This window comes from Euprymna scolopes, chromosome 32 (genome assembly GCF_053919585.1).
Source record: "Euprymna scolopes isolate OS-2025 chromosome 32, ASM5391958v1, whole genome shotgun sequence".
NCBI classification, from domain to species: Eukaryota; Metazoa; Mollusca; class Cephalopoda; order Sepiida; family Sepiolidae; genus Euprymna; species Euprymna scolopes.
The window spans coordinates 19,085,001-19,105,000 of NC_136513.1; the positions used below are offsets into that span (position 1 = coordinate 19,085,001).

The following is a 20,000-nucleotide window of genomic DNA, read 5'->3' on the forward strand; positions in this document are numbered from 1 at the left end:
AAGCAGCTGTAATGAGAGTCACAGACGTGCTCACACAAGAGAATTCTATGGGGCTTTCCATAAGTTGCTGGAACGTTACAACAAGTGCATTGCAGCCGGAGGAGATTACTTTGAAGTGGACTAGAGTTTCATGGGTTTACCATCAATAAAAGTGGCCATACAAAAAAAAGTCTGGAAATGTATTGAAGTCACCTCATAATATTTGTCACCTTTGTTAATCGTATTCTTTTGTCATTCTTGTGAAACACAGGTTGAGCATCCATCTCTTGGCTTGAAGGGAGCATGGAGAAAGGTGATATCCTCCCAGAGGAAGAGGGCAGTCATGGCATGTTTCCGAATGATTCCGCTATATGGATTACCAAGGTAAGTAAACATCTTAGCCTTTGCATTTTTGGTGTTTTTTTTTTTTTTCTTAATAATCTTCATCGTTATTGTTGTGGACCGGTAAGCGTCCGAAAAATAATAGAACTCGGTATTTAGTGGTAACAACATATATGCTACTATCGTTTGTCGTGTTATGAAGACGTCTCTGGAACGGTTGTTATGTTCTGTGCATGGTAACCAGCTCCCCAGGCGTTAAACACAATTAAATGATAGACACATCCCCTTTAGACTAAGGGATTGATATAACATCGAGTACATCTGCTGCGGTTCTTGTCTTCGGGTTTACTTGGCGCCATTATGGGCAAGATTTTATCAGCAGGGACTGTTTTGCTGGAATTTGAATGCTGTATGAAATAGCAAACATTTTTTGTCCCCTGACAAAGAAGGGTTTGGACCCAGCAATTCATTCTCGTTTGTCTGTTCACACTTTTCTCAATAACAACGCCTTGGATTTTTTTGTAAATTTTGCGCAAACATTAGTCATGGTGAAAGTAACTTTTTGCCAGAGCGGATTTTCTGGGATAACTCTGGTTGCCCCCCCCCTCCTAGGGGCCATTGTAGGGGTAAAATTGCCCCCAAATCGTTCATCTGTTCACACTTTTCTCAATAACCATGTCTTGGATTTTTTTGGAAATTTTGCACAAACATTAGTCATGATTCAAGTAAATTTTTAACTTGTGGAAGGGGACCCCGCATGCTCAGCTTGTTTTATGAAAAAGTAGAATTACTTTATTTTAACATTTAAGGAGCATTTTAAATTTGAGACTCATTCTCGGTCCATCCATCGCTATCTGCGACCATGGCCCAAACTGCTCTACGTCTGTGTTCGACAATGCTAGCAGCAAAACTCTTTTAATACAGTTACAATTCTTCTATATATATGAAAGCGAAAATGTATGTATGTGTGTGTGTTCGCTTTTTCTGTGTGTCTACAAAAGGCTTCTTTCAGAGAAGCGGTCGCTTCGTTCACAACTTTTTAAAACTTTTTATATCACATACAAATCGTAATATCTCACAGTTAACAACGAAGCTCGCCTGTCTATTTAATTTGGTCGATTTCGGGAAGATAAATATTCCATATTTGTCGCTCGCCACTTGTGGGTTAGTCTTTTTCCTATAACATCTTCGGGGGGGGGGAAGCGTTCAGCAATAAATGAATACCATCCCCGCAGTCAAAACTTGACCTCATTTAAAACGGGCACCTGCTAAATCCAACTACTTAAATAAATTCAAACGTGTTTCCGTTAGCATCTCGCGGAGGGGCAATGGTTAAAAAAAAAACATTAATCTTTCATCGCAATTAATGATATAGATATAAAATTTTCAATGATTTTTTTTAAAGTGCAACAGAATGTACATTACATAAAATAAATCCAAGGTAATTTTTTGATTCAATTTAAATTAAATTTTTATACCTTACTTTGTAAAATTTATAAAAGTGCACTTTGAAGATAAATAAATTTCAAATTGAATCTTGTACCTTGATTTTTAAAGCATATACTAAAAACATTTTTTTTAACAATTTTCATGGCTTGGATGAAATGCTTTTCTACCTTGTATGAATTATAAAAGAACAGATGTCAATTAACTTGCACATTTTTCTTTTTTTTTTAATTTTAAAAAGAAACTATAATCAAAACAAAACTTACAGTCTCCTCTCAGCATGACATTTTTTTTTAAATTATAAAGTAAAAATTTGAAACCATAAACAGACAGCCATGTGTTTCTTTTTTTTTTTTTTTTAGAAAAATTTTGGAGAGGAAATGGTTTTAATGACTTTTAACTGATAAAGAGAGACTATAAAGGGGGTAATTCGGTTTTCATTAATTAATGTTAACGATGATGATGTTTTTTTTGACACTGGACATACGGACAAGTAAATTAATATTTAGATTATTATTATTAGTAGTAGTAGTAGTTTTGCGTAAGAATGGTACTTTTCTGTAAAAAATATGTTTATTTACTTTTAAGAATGTTTCATATAAAAAGAAAGTTAACAATTACAAGAAATAAATATTACACATTAAATGAAAATAAGAATTGTTCACATTGTTTCACTTATTTTCATATAAAATGTTAAATAAGAAATAATAAAAAAAATAATATAACATTAAATATCATATATTATAATATTCTAACAGGAGTATCCGGCGTTGCCCAGGTGTGGTGAGCAAATCAAAACAAAATGAAAAATAAAGAATAAACGAATGTAATAACCCTGTTTAAATATTACAGCTTTTTTAAATCAGAAAACAAAAACAAAAACAAAAAAAAAACAGCGAACGTGATGCAAAATAAAGAATAAGCAAACGAAGAAGAAATGGCATAAATAACCCTCTTTAAATGTTAAAACTTCTTTAAAAGATCAGAAAAAAAAAAAAAACAGTGAACATGATGGAAAAATTTAAAAAAAAAAAAGCGAACGTAAAAATGGCATAAATAACCTGTTTTAATGTTAAAACTATAAATATCGAAAAAAATATATATTTGATATCTAGGCTCGAACGTGCATTCTAAAGATAACGATACTGCCACTATAACGACTGGTCTGTGATCGCATGAGCAAAGTTAGGTCGGTTTTTTTTTTTATATTTAAACTAATTCAAGAAAGAACATTTTTGCACATGCGTGTTTAGCTAAATTGTCATGAAGGAACGATTTTTTGTTACCCCACCCTGTAGAAAAGTGCCCAGTTGTGGGTGAAGGAATTAATGTTTTTGGCCAATTTTTCGATATTTGTTGTCTGAAGGTTCGAGCCTCAAAACAATACTGATTTTGTGAAAATCCGTTGCCTCTGTGTAAAGTTTTAGGCAGGCATACAAATATACATACATTTAAACAGATTTTTGCGCTTTATATTATAGATAATATTTGTTGGAAGATGTTTCATCGGGGACGCCAAATCAGCTATCACCGTCTAGAAAGCAGGGGAAGTAATGCAACAATGCCAGAATACCTAACTTTTTGTATCATAACATAAAAATATATAAACCACTTACCTAACTCTACTGAGATTCTCAGCAGATAGCTAAATAATGTCAAGAATCCATATGTAATAGAACGTTTTGTTTTAATCTGTTTCTTTTTACCATTTTTTTCCAGGCATCGTGCTATGAACCTTTTCCTGAAAGCCTTCCGTATCAATTGGCTTGGAAGCGAAGAAGTTATCAAGAACGTCCTCATCGAGGATCTCACGGTAAGTTCGGAATTAGTTTTACTTTATCTACGAGAGTCATTCCAAAAGTAAAGCCTCCTATTTTTTGAACTCAGAAAAGTTGAAGAGCTATGAAGACGAGAATGGCACAATTAAAACAAGTAGCCTTTTATGGATTGAGATTGTCGGACTGACTTCCTCGTCTTGGTTGTTATCGTCACAACGTTTCGGCCGTTTTACCCTCTGGCCTTCATCAGGTGTTTTTTTGTATCGAACTGGGGAACCGTTTGTTAGGAGTCTCGAACCCAACCCTTTATTATTATTACGGGGGTACTGTGTTCGGATTCCAGCTAGGCTCTGGGACATAGTTGCTGATTCTCTGTTTTGAATGTTACTTCTTACTGCCTTCGTTCAGGATTGAACTCAGCACCTTTGGGTAACTGTAAACTTTGATACAACGTCTAGAACCACTCGGCCATATGTCACTAGGCAAAAACGGCCGAAATGTTGTGACGATAACAACCAAGATGAGGAAGTCAGTCCGGCAATCTCAATCAATGAAAACACCTCATCTCAAAAATATAGACAATTACTAGCCTTTTATGCTCCAGAATTTATTTTTCTTCACAGTCACCACCATTCTTCATGCACTTTTGCCAGCGATATGTCTGGAGCGGGATTTGTTGTATGAGGGTCATTCCAAAAGTAAAGCGTCTTAAAATTTTTTGTTTTTAACTCAAAAAAGTTGAAGAGCTACAAAAACGGGAGTGATACTATCAAAACGAGCGACCTTTTGTGCTCCAGAATATATTTTTCTACGTAGTCATTACCATTCTCAATGCACTCTTGCCAGGAATTCAATGACGCATCTCTACTTCTGACGTATGTCCATGACAGGTGTTGCTTTCTTAGAGTCTCACACTGTCAATATCTGCAACAGGTGAAAATTGCTGATCATGAATGCATAAGTTCAGTCATCATAGCAATGCAATTTAGCAATTTGCGATCTCCTCTGGTTGAATCGGTAGGAATAAAAAACAGAAGTTATCATTTTTTGACATATCACTCATCTATATATCTATAAAAGTGAAAATGTGTGTGAGGACATTTCTCAACCCAATATACTTAGCGAATTTTTTACAGACTTGAAATTTGATATATAGGGTATTCAGATGTGCGAAAAACTTTTTAATCGGTTTCCATCTGGCAAAAAGGGCCGCTAAGAAGTAAAAATTTTAAAATGGGGGGAGGTTATTGGATTTTTATCTGTTCATCAGCTGTTTCACAACTGCATCATACATGAATCGTTCACATGACAGATTCCTTATGTTAAGAATAAGTAGGTTTGAAGACACTTTTTAAAGCCGTGGCAAGCTGGACTAATGGTTATCGTACTTAACTGACTGTCTTTAAGTTTTAGTTTGGATCTCAGCTCGAGTATTTATTTTTTTTTACTTACAAGAAGTGAACTGTTTGGAAAAAACATAATACACGCATGCGTGTGTCTCAGTTTCTTTCCGTTTTTTTTTTTTTTTTTTTTTTTTTACTTCATTTCTTTTTTAGGAATTTAACATTACGTTTAATACCGGGCAACGCCGGGTACATTTGCTAGTATATCTATAAAATTCAGTGCGTGTGTGTGTGTGTGTGTGTGTGTGTGTGTGTGTGTGTGTGTGTGTGTGTGTGTGTGTGTGTGTGTGTGTTCTCCATAGAAAGAATAATTAGGAAATCTGCATAAAATCTCAAAATGTATTCTTACTTACAATTTACGAGTAAAGATAATATAAAAGTGTTCACAAATTTCTAAATGCACCTCTAGGGAGCACATGAGAGTATAACCCTTTTAAAACTTCAAGTATATCCTAGTTTTTACAAAATTTAAATATGTGTAAAATTTTCTGGGCGATTTTTTATTTTTTTATTTGGAAAATATTATTTTAAATAGTTTATTTAACAAAATGTTTAAAAAAAAAAAAAAAAATTCTGCTCTTAAAATATTATTTGAATTAGTTATTTGTTTAAAATTATTAAAAAAAAAAAAAAAACTAGCAGGACCCATAAACTGGCGTTGCCTCGTGGAAGCATCCTTCCCCCTGCATAAAAAAGTAAAGTATGGTGGTGGTGGTGGTTGTTGTTGTTGTTGTTGTTGACGACGACGACGGCCATAACCACCCCACAACCTCCCCATGCTAAGAACGGCTGTCAGAATAGACACCTCCAACCTCCGCAAATGAAATCATCATCATCATCATTATCATCATCATCATCCATTCACTCACTCACTAGGTGTTCTCACACAGGCCATCACCAACAATCGCTCACTAATAATAACCTGTGGTGGTTTCTGGATCCTGAGTGACAACAAGTCTTCCTAAATTTCCAATGCTTTCCACATTTTTCAATAACCAGCGTAGGTGGTTTCACATTATCTCAACAGTCGATTACTATTAATATCTCGCTGGCATCAACCATTGGTATTCCTTGGGATTTGGGTGGCAAAACGCCTGCCCAAGGCTCCATTTCTCTCCGCACTCTTCCAGTGGAGGTCTCGCTAGCGCTCCCGCCCTTCAGTTCTCCCGGACCCTTTGCAACTTTACTACTACTACTACTTTTTTTTTTTTTTTTCATGCTTTAAGTTAGATGTTTTATGAATTACTCCCAACCTTTCCTGTCTGTTGAGCTTTTGTTTGTGCTGCCGGCCAGGATCAGGTCGTCATCAAGTGATATCCTCCATGTCTTCATCGGCCTACCGCATGATGACTTTGGGTTATCGTCGTCAATGTAGTATACACTTTGGGCGGATTTTATGTGCATGTGTTGGTCGGGGGGGGGGTCGAAAATCTTTGATTTTTCAATTCAGTGGCCATGATGATGTGGGTACTCTCTATTTTACAAAAAATTTACTATCTCAGAACCAAGGTGTATTTTCGTGTTATTAAAAAGCCCCAGAGTAAAAAATAAAAAATAAATTAAAAAAAAAAAACGTTGATAAACTCACAAATCGATATCAAGATTGCTATTTAAATGTCTTTTTTTAAATTTCTATTAAAAAGGTTGCAAAAGAAGAAGAGGAAGAAGGGGTTGAAAAGAAAGAGACTGAAGAGGATGAAAAACCTGACCCCCTCAGCCAACTTATCGTTGCGTTGTGCCGTGGCGCTACCAAAGAACAGAGTGACGGCCTGGAAGCCGATGCGCTTTATATCGCCTATGCTGATATCATGAGTAAAGTAAGTTGTTTTGCGTTTTTTTTTTTGTTTTTGTTTTTGTTTTTTTTTGTTTTTTTTTTTACTAGCAGGGAGACCCGACGTTGTCCAGGATTGAATGAGAATCTACGAATGTTTCGCCCGTCAATATTTTTGATGATCAATCGATGCCTCCGTTTAGTCTCAAGAGACAATAGAAACTCCCTATAAGAGTAGCTGCATATGTAATTATGAGGCAGGGGTTGCGCACTCCCCAACCACACCTCTCCTGAATCGACACTGTTTGAGTCCAGTGCCAAAGAGAAGTGCAGGATGGCTGGAAATAATGTTGAGATAAGCGGAGAGCACATACAGCACCTGGAATTCCCAAATGGTCACCCATTTTAGTACTGACCAGGCTCAACGTTGCTTAACTTTGGTCATCTAACGGGAACCGGTGTTTCAACATGATTATTCTATTGTCAGCAAAATCGGTGAAATCGCCCATTTTTCAATCAAATCAATTAATTGCCTGCTCTAGTTGAAAGATGCACCGCTGTGCACCAGGAGAAAACTTCACATGCCTCCCCACAGTCACTTAGTCCACAATACGTTGAAGTTTACATTGCACTGTAGAGAACCTACTGTTGATTTTATAAAATTACTTTTATATATAATGGCTTGAATTTAAGTTTAAAATGTGAATGTCAAGTATCATTGTTCAATTGTGCTCTAAGAGTTACATTCATTTTGAATGCGCCTCTGTCATATCAAAGATCCTACTGTAGATTTTATATGCCAGGTCTTTCTGCTTGTGCATTAATTAAGCTTCTCAAATGAAATTGTGATGTTAGGTTGTGTGAGGTGTTAACTTTAGTCAAAATCGCCTGTTCCTTTTCATCGGATATTTTTGATTATTGATACTTATTGAAGAAATCCCGATACGAAAACTATCTAAGAACACTGCCAGGTACATAAAGTACATTTGTGTGAAATTTAAAAAAAAAATAGGCTCAGTCGTTTAGGAGTCCATAGGGAACAAACTTATACACCCCCCACACACACACAAAGTTTCTTTTAGATAGATAGATAGATAGATAGATAGATAGATAGATAACGTTCCCAAAATTGTATAGGAGAGAACTCACACACACACACACACACACACACAAAGTTCCCTTTAAATAATAGATAGATAGATAGATAGATAGATAGATAGATAGATAGAGCGTCTCCAAAGCGGTATCTATTAAGATGAAAACGTGTTCAGAATAGCAAAAAAGAGTAGAAAGTTGACCTTGGTTTTACTTGTAATTCTTGCTTTCCTTATTCTGTTCTTTAGTTTCACATTCCATGAGCAATTATTCTGACAAAGGAAGAAAAACTGCTGCTTTCTAGGTCAGAAATCCATCCATCTCACACTTACTGTTGGTTGGGGTTGGTTGGTTTTTGACCTTGAAGTAGTATCTTTTTTAGTTACTTACATCAAGTGGCTTCATGCCTTGTCTGGAACAACTTCCATAAAACAAAAATGAAATCTCACCATTTAGTCAAATAAAGATAATGCATGCCAACGTCCCCTAACCCGACTGGCCACAAATTGATCAGTTCACTGTGGTATAGTATGTCTTTCTTGTAGCATATTGGCCTTTACAGAAATTCAGAACAAGAATTCATCTAGTCTGGTGGTGTATCCAACTTACTAAAAATGTACCATGTTTTATGAGGTACTTTCCGTACCTTGAAAACAAAAAAATTCCAGGATGAATAGTGCTATCTATATTAAGATTTTAAAAATCATTGTAATGAACAGCATTATTTCTTTCATCAGCACATCTATATATATATATATATATATATATATATATATATATATATATATATATATACATGGCGATTAAGCTACACAGAATATTCCGCGTTTCATCCACGCTAGGATTCATCAAACTTATGAATCCTAGCGTGGATGAAATGCGGAATATTCTGTGTAGCTTAATCGGTATACATATTTTATAACTTACTACCTATCTCTACCTACGTATTGAGCACTGTTGAAGTAAATACTTAAAGTTTACGCATAAATCTATACTTTCGTATATTAATTTATGTGGTTAAATGAAGTAGTCATACCGATCATGGCCAAATCTGGCATGATAGTGATCTCCTACCTAGGGCCGGTGCACATTATTTTTCAAGGACAAGGTCAAAGATCAAGGTCATAGCCTATATATATATATATATATATATATATATATATATATATATATATATAGTAATTTATAAGATATATATGGCGATTATTGTAGCATATTGGCCTTTACAGAAATTCAGAACAAGAATTCATCTAGTCTGGTGGTGTATCCAACTTACTAAACATGTACCATGTTTTATGAGGTACTTTCCGTACCTTGAAAACAAAAAAATTCCAGGATGAATAGGGCTATCTATATTAAGATTTTAAAAATCATTGTAATGAACAGCATTATTTCTTTCATCAGCACATCTATCTATCTATATATATATATATATATATATATATATATATATATATGGCGATTAAGCTACACAGAATATTCCGCGTTTCATCCACGCTAGGATTCATCAAGCTTATGAATCCTAGCGTGGATGAAACGCAGAATATTCTGTGTAGCTTAATCGGTATACATATTTTATAGCTTACTACCTATCTTTACCTACGTATTGAGCACTGTTGAAGTAAATACTTAAAGTTTACGCATAAATCTATACTTTCGTATATTAATTTATGTGGTTAAATGAAGTAGTCATACCGATCATGGCCAAATCTGGCATGATAATGATCTCCCACCTAGGGCCGGTGCACATTATTTTTCAAGGACAAGGTCAAAGATCAAGGTCATAGCCTATATATATATATATAGTAATTTATAAAATATATATGGCGATTAAGCTACCCTGAATATTCGGCGTTTCATCCACTATAGGATTCGTCAGGCTTATGCGCGAATTCTGTGGTTGTTTCTCGTTTTTATATATGTTGAGGATTTTAGTTAGCCAATCAGCTTTCTAGTATCCACCGCGCTCCTTCCTATCAGCCAATGGGCATGCATTTTATCGAACAAAGGATCTGTTTTAGAACTAGGTTAGTGGTTTAAGGCAGACGATTTTCCTCATTTCTGCTCTTTTTTTTTTTATATATATAAATATACATATGTGTACACACATACATGCATATATATATATATATATATATATATATATATATATATATATATATATATATATATATGTGTGATCGTTTATGTATATTCATGTTTATTTAATTTATTTGTTTGTTTTCTATTGTTTTTGTTAGTTTTAAAGCTATTTTGTATCGCTATCCTAGAGTAAGTTTTATTTTGTGAACACAATTGTTTGCTATTTCTCGTCTACAGTTTAATAGACTCTGGGGTTCTTTAAAGTACAGGATAGCAAATTTTTCATGGAGGCATAATTTACATGGGTCATCTAAATGTCTGCACGTAGTAGCTTGTCTTATTATTTTCCATTCGACTACCGGCGAATGTCCGCTTTCTTTGAGTTCCCAGTATTTATTCGCTAGTGTTGTTTTTATACGGTGTTTTTTATTTTTGAATGTACTTTTGTGGTCATAGTATCGGGTTTTGAAATCTAAGGAAGTCATGCCTACGTAATATTTCTTGTTATTCGGGTTTTCTTTCGTAAATATTGTTGCTTGATAAACTACGCTTTTTGTTAGACATTTATTTTGAACTGGGCAAAGTATGCGGTGTCTACAGTTGCATTTATCTTGTTCGTTATTATTATTTTTATTTATGGTATGGTTGTTCTTGTCCAGGGTTGGTTTTTTATTATTATTATTATTGTTATAATTGTTATTATTATTATTATTATTATTATTATTATTATTATTTCTGCTAGTGTTGGTTTTATTTTTGTCATATTGTCTACTTTTTTATTGTTTATTTTGTTGTTGTTTACATTGTTTTTATTTAGTATTTTGTTATTATGTGCTTTAATTATCATCTCTAAATTTTCGTAACAACTGTAAGATAACTTTAAGGTATTTTTATTGAAGATTTTGTGTAAGGGGTTGGTTGCGGGAAAGTGTTTTTCAATAAGGTCTAGGAATTTCTTACCAAGTTTTGTTTTTAACATTTGATTGTATGGGGCCGTATACCAAATTATAGTTCTTTTTCTTCTATTTTTGATTTTATTATAGTTGTTGGTGTTTTGTTGCTTATATTTGATATCGATATTTTTGTATCCACTATTTTTTAGGGCTGTTTCGTAGATATTGGTTGACCTGTTAAATGCATTTTCATCACTTGAGTTGTTACTGAGTCTACTTACGATCGAGTTGGGAATGTATTTTATAATTGATGGTGGGTGGTTGGATTTAGGGTTTATGTAAATTGGAGTAGTGCTATCTTTTAAGTATGGTTCATATGTGTTTTTATCTAAGTTTAACGTGACGTCCAGGAAGTTTGTTATTTTTATGTTAACTGATACGTCTGCTTTTAGGCCTAATTTTTTCATTTCCTTGTGTATGATTTTCTTAAAGTTTTCTCCCTTGACTTTGTTGGAGTTTTTTATAATAGCTAGTCCATCTTCGCTATATAGGCCGATATCCATAGTATCGAATATGCTTGTGAGGGTATATAGAATGAATAATCCCACAAGATCTGATGCCTCTGCAGAATCTCTGGCACCCATCGCCAAATCAAACGAATTTTTCATGTTAGTTTTTATCCATTGGTTATTGTTATTTATTAGAACTGATTTTCTACATTTTTTAATGATGTTGATTTCTTCTGAGGATATATCAGTGTATGCCTCGGCAAATTCTAGGGCAATGTTAAAAAGTTCTTCGGATATCGAGAGATAAAAGTCTATGATGTCAAACTGTATGAACGTACATTTATCTTTGTTTTCTATATTTTTAAACCAGGTGATTGCTTCGGTAGTATTTGCCCACTGGTTTAGTTCTAGGTCTTGTTTGATTTGGTTGTTTAATCTAGAAAGTATAGTTTTGCTAATTCTACCTATTTCTGGTTTAGTTGGGTTTATCAGGCGGGTGCTGGGATTATTATTAAAGTCCCATTTGTGGTCTTTGAGCAGAATGTATGCCTCTCTAGGTTTCAATTTGCCAACTTTATCGCTAATTTTTAGTTTATCGGTAATTTGTTTACTTTCAGTATTTATTATATCTATGGAGTCGCATTCGTTTGTGTCTAGTTTTTTGTAATGTTTTCTGCTTATCTATTTTATAAAAGTTTCTGGTTTTATCTTCTTTTACAAAGATTTTATTAGAGTTATTTATGTTTCTAACGATTTTGTGTAGTTACGGTTGGAAATTGTTAGGTTGATTGTGGAATTCTAGGTTTTTAATTACGTTTGAAAGGTCATTTTCAAAGTTTATCAAAAGGTCTACTGCTTTCGCATTTTTAAGGGTTTTAAAACCATAGGATTCTTTTTGTTTCCGTTTTCATTTTTAAGGAAGAAATTTGCTCGCCATCGCATTTGGCGTATAAGTTCATCTGTTTTTTGGATTAATTTAATAATATAGCTATGCTTGTTGGGTGTGAGGATGTTTTTTAGCGATGTTTCGAAATTAAAACTCTTTCCATATCTATTTTTAACGTGGTGAAATAAATTCTTTTGAGAGTGCTCGACTGTTTTAGGAGCTAGGTATAACTACTTCATTTACTCACATAAAATTAATATACAAAAGTATAGATTTATGCGTAAACTTTAAGTATTTACTTCAAAAGTGCTCAATACGTAGGTAGAGCTAGATGACCCATGTAAATTATGCCTCCATGAAAAATTTGCTATCCTGTACTTTAAAAAACCCCAGAGTCTATTAAACTGTAGACGAGAAATAGCAAACAATTGTGTTCACAAAATAAAACTTACTCTAGGATAGCAATACAAAATAGCTTTAAAACTAACAAAAACAATAGAAAACAAACAAATAGATAGTTTGAATAAACATGAATATGCATAAACGACCACACACACATATATATATATATATATATATATATATATATATATATATATATATGTGTGTGTGTGTGTGTGTGTGCATGTATGTGTGTACACATATGTATATTTATATACAAAAAAAAAAAAGAAAAGAGCTGAAATGAGGAAAATCATCCGCCTTAAACCACTAACCTAGTTCTAAAACAGATCCTTTGTTCGATAAAATGCATGCCCTTTGGCTGATAGAAAGGGTGGATACTAGAAAGCTGATTGGCTAACTAAAATCCTCAACATATATAAAAACGAGAAACAACCACAGATTCAAGCCTGACGAATCCTAGGGTGGATGAAACGCCGAATATTCAGTGTAGCTTAATCGCCATATATATTTCATAAATTACTAACTAGCTCTACCTACATATTGAGCACTTTTGAAGTAAATACTTAAAGTTTACGCATAAATCTATACTTTTGTGTATTAATTTTATGTGAGTAAATGAAGTAATGAAGTAGTTATATATATATATATATATATATATATATATATATATATATATATATATATATATATATATATACACTTTCCTACAGCCCACACCACTGGACTGATCATGACCAAATCTGACATGATAATGGTCTCTGATCTACGGATGGTGCACACCATTTTTCAAGGTCAAGGTTAAAGTTTAAGGTCATATTTGGTGCAGCTCTTCATAAACTCTCCCACCTAGGGAAGGTGCCCACCAAGTTGGGCTTCGCCACCATCCTGGGAGACGCCACCATGGTGCCGGCCAACGTTTTTGTGAATTTGAATCAGATCACCCTCTTCCACTCCCTGCGAAGCACGGGTATCTTTGCTAGATACTTTCCTCTTGTATACAATTCTTTTCTTGCAATAAAAGTTGTGTTAAAGATTAGAATCACTTGGTAACACGCAGAGCACACATACTCGTAATGACAACAAGTGCAGGTTCTTCCATACAGAAATAAAGAGTGTCACCACTTATCAATGCCCAAAGGCCACTCGAAGATAAGGGTGCTCTGATGAACTCATTGCTCTTGTCCCCCCCCTCGACGTATATAGCTCCAACAAACCCAGTTAGCAGCAAAATCACACCCCTTCACTGTTGAGGTCCCTGAATGCCAGAAAGCTTTCTATTCTAATAGCTTCTTCCCTATAATAGCTAGACTTTGGAATTCCTTTTCTGCTACCTGCTTCCCTGATTGTACTGATATGCAGAAGTTCAAATGTAACATAAACTAACATCTTTTTTTTTTCTTTTTTTTTTTTTTTACAAACAATCATCACTTATCAAGACTCGGAGGCCACTCGAGGATAAAGAGTTAAAATTGCATAGTCATAGTGAATGGTGTAGTACTTATTTAATAGGCATAGTCCCAATTAGTAACTCCTTACATCCAAGTAGAAGTATACCTTGTTTGGGGTGAAGGCAAGTAATAAAAAAAAAATTAGTGAATAATAGTTGGTAGTGTAGTAATCGTTAACGATGTAGATTGGGCAGAGTTTGTATTATTTAAGGGCACGATTCAACAAGAACTTGTTTACATTGGACTTGAAGGTTACCATATTGTAATCGGCTGCCAAGCAGATCAGTCGAACAGTGTTCCCCAGGCGGGTAGTTCTGGGAAAGAATCTTTGTTCATGGAATCTGCATTTAGATTTAGACATTCAGCTGTATGGTTCTGCTGGGGGGGGGGGGGGCTACTATATGACGCGACACAATGGAGTATATAAATATCTCCACTGGACGATCTGTAAAATGTTGTATATCGAATGCAGTAGCAAGTCACGGGAACATGTTTACCAGAAAGAACAGTTGGAAATAAGTCATACACCATCCACTATGACTATGCAATTTCTACACCTACCTACCAAGAAAGCAGAATCATAAAACCTGATATAGCGACATGGGATAAGAAGCAACCTTAGTAGAAGTTAGTGTCCCCCATTAATGCCGGGTTAAAAACAGTTGAGAGGGAAAAAGATAACGAAATACCAAGGTTTTATGTACGACATGAAAAGAAACTGGAATCTTAGGAAGATCTCTATCATTCCGATAATCATAAGAGCAATTGCACTCACAAAAAAGAAGTTCAAAAACTACCTGGCAAATATACCTGGTGAACCAAGTGCAAGAGAGATTCTAACAATTGTGCTTAAAGAGACGGTCAGGATATTAAAAAAATCTCTCGGTTGGAATATCTGAGTTAGCGGGTGAATGTTTGGCATCCAGTAGGATGCCCCATCTCCAGCTTGGACAAACTGATAACAAAGTTTTTAAAAAAAAAGTCATTGAACATACCGTAAAACAAAACAACCAAACCAAACACCATGAATAAATATTTGAAGATATAAACAATTTAAAGCATAATTTTTTTTTTTTTTTTAATTACTGGACTCAACATTATATGTTGAAAAAAAAAGAAAAAAAAAAAAAGAGTTTATATGCCGTAAAATAAAACAACTAAATATTTTCTCTCTCTTTTTTTTTTTTTCAGAGTTGTCATGGTGATGATGAAGAAGATGAAGATGATGGTGGGGATGATGCTACAACCTCTTTGCAGGTAATGTGTGATGATTTTTCTTTTGCTATTAACATATTTTTATAAAATATGTAGGAAAAAAAAAATTTGGATGAAAATTTTACAGAATTTTTTTTTTTTTTTATTTCATATTCAATTAACAGAATACCCGTCCCAGGATGGGTAAAATTGATTCACCGACCAGTATAGTTTTGCACCACTTCTATGTTGTCTTACGAAGATTAAGACCAAGGTGTGTGTGTGTGTGTGTGTGTGTGTGTGTGTGTGTGTGTGTGTGTGTGTGTGTGTGTGTGTGTGTGTGTGTGTGTGTGTGTGTGACTAAACCTTATGTTTACAATCCTTGTTCCAATTTTCATCAAAATCCATTAAATGATTTTGATTCAAGGAGAGCGTTATCAAAGTCTCGGGTTGCCTTGCTAGTTGTTAATAATTGTTAATAATTATTTTAAAGAAAAAAAAAACGAAAAATGTCTCAGAATAATGTTGTTTAAAAAATAAATAAATAAATGTTTCCTTTTTTTTAATCGTTTTTTTTTTTTTTTAACTAACTTTTAAAAATTACAGATTTTAAATAAATATTAATTATTAAAAATTTCTTAAATGGAAAACTGTTATTCTGGCATGAAAGCAATTCGAAAATATCGGTTTACATTGTGTGTATACGATGTCGGCTACTGTGAATGCTTCACATTTAGTATTCAACTGTGAATGTTTCACATTTAGTATTCAACTGTGAATGCTTCACATTTAGTAATCAACTGTAGTTGTTTCACAATAGTATTCTGGAATGAATGTTTCACGTTCGTAGTTCAAAGTAAATGCTTCATAATGATAGTCTACAGCAGGGTTTCCCAACGGGGTTCATTACGCCTACCGGGTGAGGAAGGGGGAGGGGGCGTTACAAAACTTCAGGTGGGTGATGGACAAATTTATCGTATGGGGGGATCCCTGAGGTCCTTTAGGGATGGGTGAAAGATTGAGGGCTTCTAGTAACATTACTAGGTGTTTTCTCAACCCTTTAGGATTCACAATTCATGTGGAAATTGATTGCAACGCACTTATTTTTAATTTGGAAAAATTAATTCAAGAATCATACCTTGTAATGTTGATAAAGTTTCTTAAGTGTTTCCTGAATTTGTTTGATTTCTGATTTTCAACAAGTCTTTCTAATCTATAGAATGGGTCCTGGGAATAGAAACCGAACGGATGCAATGCAACATGGGGATCTAAGACTTTTTTCTGGTGCCCGGAAAACTCGTACCCGGAAAACTGGTCCCTTTTTGCTAGGTAGGAAAACTGGTCCCTTATTGAATAAATAAGGGACCAGTTTTCCTACCTAGCAAAAAGGGGGCGAGTTTTCCGGGTACGAGTCTTCCAGGTACGAGTCTTCCAGGTACGAGCTTTCCGTGTACGAGTTTTCCGTGTACGAGTTTCCGGGTACGAGTTTTCCGTGTACGGGTTTTCTGGGTATGAGATTTCCGGGGATGAGTTTTTCTAAATTCCTTTTTCCTATCAAATATGGAACCAAATATTCCGAAATATGTTGCTGATCATCAACAACAATCTGCGATTCCTGTGATTATTATTCTGATTTTTATTGATCATTGCATTAACGATGGTATGCTACATTAATCGACCCACTTGATTTATAGTTGTTACTGTTCCCATTCAATCGACAGTGTAGAATTTTATTGAATAAATTTATGAATATTCAATTATTTATTTTAACTTCAATTATGTACTACTACTACTACTACTACTACTACTACTACCACTACCACTACTACTACTACTACTACAATATTATGTAAGGATGCATGTAGAGAGGGAGGACAGTATATCCAAGTGTTCTAGAGAGGCGTTTGCTGAAAATTTTTGGGAAACCCTGGTCTACAGTGAATGCTTCCGTAGTAATAGTTTTCACTGAATGTTTTACACTAGTAATCTACAATGAATGCTTCCCATTAGTGCAGTAGTCCGCAATGAATATTCCCCATTAGTATGTATTTACTTACTTCCTCATGCAGAAAGATGCGACACAAGGTTAGAAAGGTGAGGAAGAGTCAAGCCAGCGCCCCTAAAGAAGGAGCACTCCGGCCTTTTAAAAACTGTCTGCGCAGCCACGTCGGCATTCCCCAGTCGGGGCGCCTCAGACAGTAACCAATAAATTTACTCCACCCGATAGACGGGAGGCAACGGCCTGGGAGAGTGGACCTTCTAGGGCTACCCAGAATCACATCTCAGCCTGACGGATGCAAGGTTATTCTTTACTCGAAAATTGTCAAGTTTTTTTTTTTTTCTTCATGATTTAAAACATTAACATTAAATAACACGCAAAAGAATGCTGTAAAATGGACAGACGAAACCAAAAACCTCTACCGAATCACCATTCTCATGTTCTGGGAGGATTTTAAAATAAAGCATTTTCAGTTGTCTGTTATTTCTCGCGAATAGTTCTTATCATGGCTACCTCATAGCCGAACTATAATTCAACCAATTTCTAAAAAAAAAAAAAAGAATTTGGTTATTCTTCGTTATTGTAGCAAAATTCAAAAATTGAAATATTGAATTTCAAGTGAAAGCAATGGTATCTACTGAATTGTCATGTCACAGTAATAGGTGTATCAAAATTTTTGTAGGAATTTTTGACACCCCTAACACGAAACTGCGAATAAAATATAAAAAACTCGTAATTTCTCTTTTAAAGGTGGGTTGTTTATTTTCTTTATGGATTATACTTCCAAAATAAACTATTAAAATTGTTTTAAAAGTAATAGAAATATTTTTTTTTTTTAAAACAGTTATGAATTTTACGAACTCAATATTTTTCAATTTTTAAACTTTAAAAATCTATCAAAATTTTTCTATTGATTCTATTTTTGCGATATTTTCAGGGTCAATGTGAAGTTTTATGCTCTTTCCAATAAACCGAATATAATATTTTAGACAAATGTTTTTTTTAATTCATGCCCCCCCCCCATTTTCAAGTGTCTATTAAAAAGTAAATAATTAATTTACTCACCAAAGTTTTATATATCACAAATTGAAGATAAAAGGTCAATAAATAATATATTCAAATTTAAAACAAAAAAAAGTAGTGTTTTTTAGAAATTTACCTGTAAAGTTCGAAGTTTAAAACCTTCTTTTTTTTTAACCACGTTGTTTGTTTTTTCTTTTGTTTTTTTGGGGTTTTTTTTAATGAAACCTTGGTCCTTGCTCCTTTAATTGAAAAAAAATTAGAGCTTGAATTACATTTTTCGAGGATATAACTCCTGGAAAAATGTAAAATGGAAAGACGGGGTGGAATTATTCACTATTTTTCACGAAATTTCTGACACACCTATCGCAGTAATGAAAATATTCAAAAATTTACGAAAAACGATAAGGTAGAAAGTTAATTATTAATGAAAATAGTTTTCAAAAAAATTTACAATATGTATATATAAATCCATAGAATCAAGTCCGGGGAAGTAACTCAGTCCATCTTGTTGCAATTAATGGTGAATGTCACGCAATCATCTATCTGTAGAAAGTACATGTTTTATATAATAATGCAGTAATATTTAAAGCTCAACCAAAAGATATTGCTAACATCTAGCAGAAACGTTTTGTTTGTTTTTTGGGGTTTTTTTCACATTTTTCTTGACATGACAATTAGGTACCTATTTACAATGCCTCCCCACAGGACAGAGTTAGACACCAGGGTCGTTTTTTAATGTGGAGAAAAGGAACAAAAATAAAAATTGTCTCAGTCGTGAAAGATTTCTCTTCCACTGACAGAGAACAAGAAATTGAAGTGCAGCATCTGAAGAACAGATACTACACTTTGATCTTGTCCCGAAGGCCAGGTAGATAACATTGCTTATTGTTGAAATTGATTAAAAAAAAAAAAAAAAAAAAAAAAAAAAAAAACCTTAAGTAGTTATCATTGCTTTTTAATGAAAACTCATTTTTTTCGGCTGTGGGATTTCGCTACAATAATGAAAAAGAGGCAAAATTTTCCCTCACTTTGTTCATTATCCGAACTGATCCGGCTGATTCTATGTGATATGTTGTTCTGTCTCGTTTGGATTACATGCAGCGCGGACAGCGAAGTGTGAGTTTATATATATCATTGTTCTTTGATTTTTTTTTTTTTTTTTTTTTTTTTAAACTTCATCGCAATTTTTCTCTCCATTTTTCTTTTGTGTGTGTGTGCTTTTCTTCTACGTTTATACAATAATGAAACGATCTATTTTTCACATTTATATATTATGTAAATATATTTTATATCATGTTTAATATATTTTATATTATGTAAACACTGTATTTGATGACATGTACGAGATCTGTATTTCTTATATTTTTTATTTACATCTTTTTCTTGTTGTTCTTCTTTCTTTAAATTGGCTTCATCAAACTGCAGTATTTGATAAGCCAAAGTTTACCAAACATCAGTATTTTTTTTTTATATGCACAACCCATAATAAAGAAAGGAAGGTAATACTTTCTTTCCAAATACAGTTTACATGAACCATGTTGACATTATAGTAAAAAATATTATTTAAAATGTCTATATATATTTTTAAATAATGATCGAAAAAGTTTTAAAATTCAAGGGAGATAATTTCTATTTTTCACTTTACAAATAGGAATTACTTCCCTTACATTCTTTTTTTTTTTTTTTTTTAAGTGTGTCTATTTGTTTCTTTTTTGAACGTTTATTAATTTTAGGGATATTCGTTTCT

At 33.7% G+C, this 20,000-nt stretch overlaps 1 protein-coding gene across 17 annotated transcripts in view; it reads left to right on the forward strand.

Moving 5' to 3' along the window:
• The window catches only part of LOC145256229 (ryanodine receptor-like), a 936,895-nt gene that overhangs the window by 764,699 nt on the left and 152,196 nt on the right, over positions 1-20,000 (forward strand). For all 17 annotated transcript variants that reach the window (XM_080114858.1, XM_080114861.1, XM_080114859.1 and 14 more), the window contains 4 exons: positions 251-363; positions 3,487-3,580; positions 6,592-6,765; positions 15,229-15,294. In XM_080114858.1, coding sequence (XP_079970984.1) covers positions 251-363; positions 3,487-3,580; positions 6,592-6,765; positions 15,229-15,294 — 447 coding nt within the window. The remainder of the gene's footprint in view (positions 1-250; positions 364-3,486; positions 3,581-6,591; positions 6,766-15,228; positions 15,295-20,000) is intronic.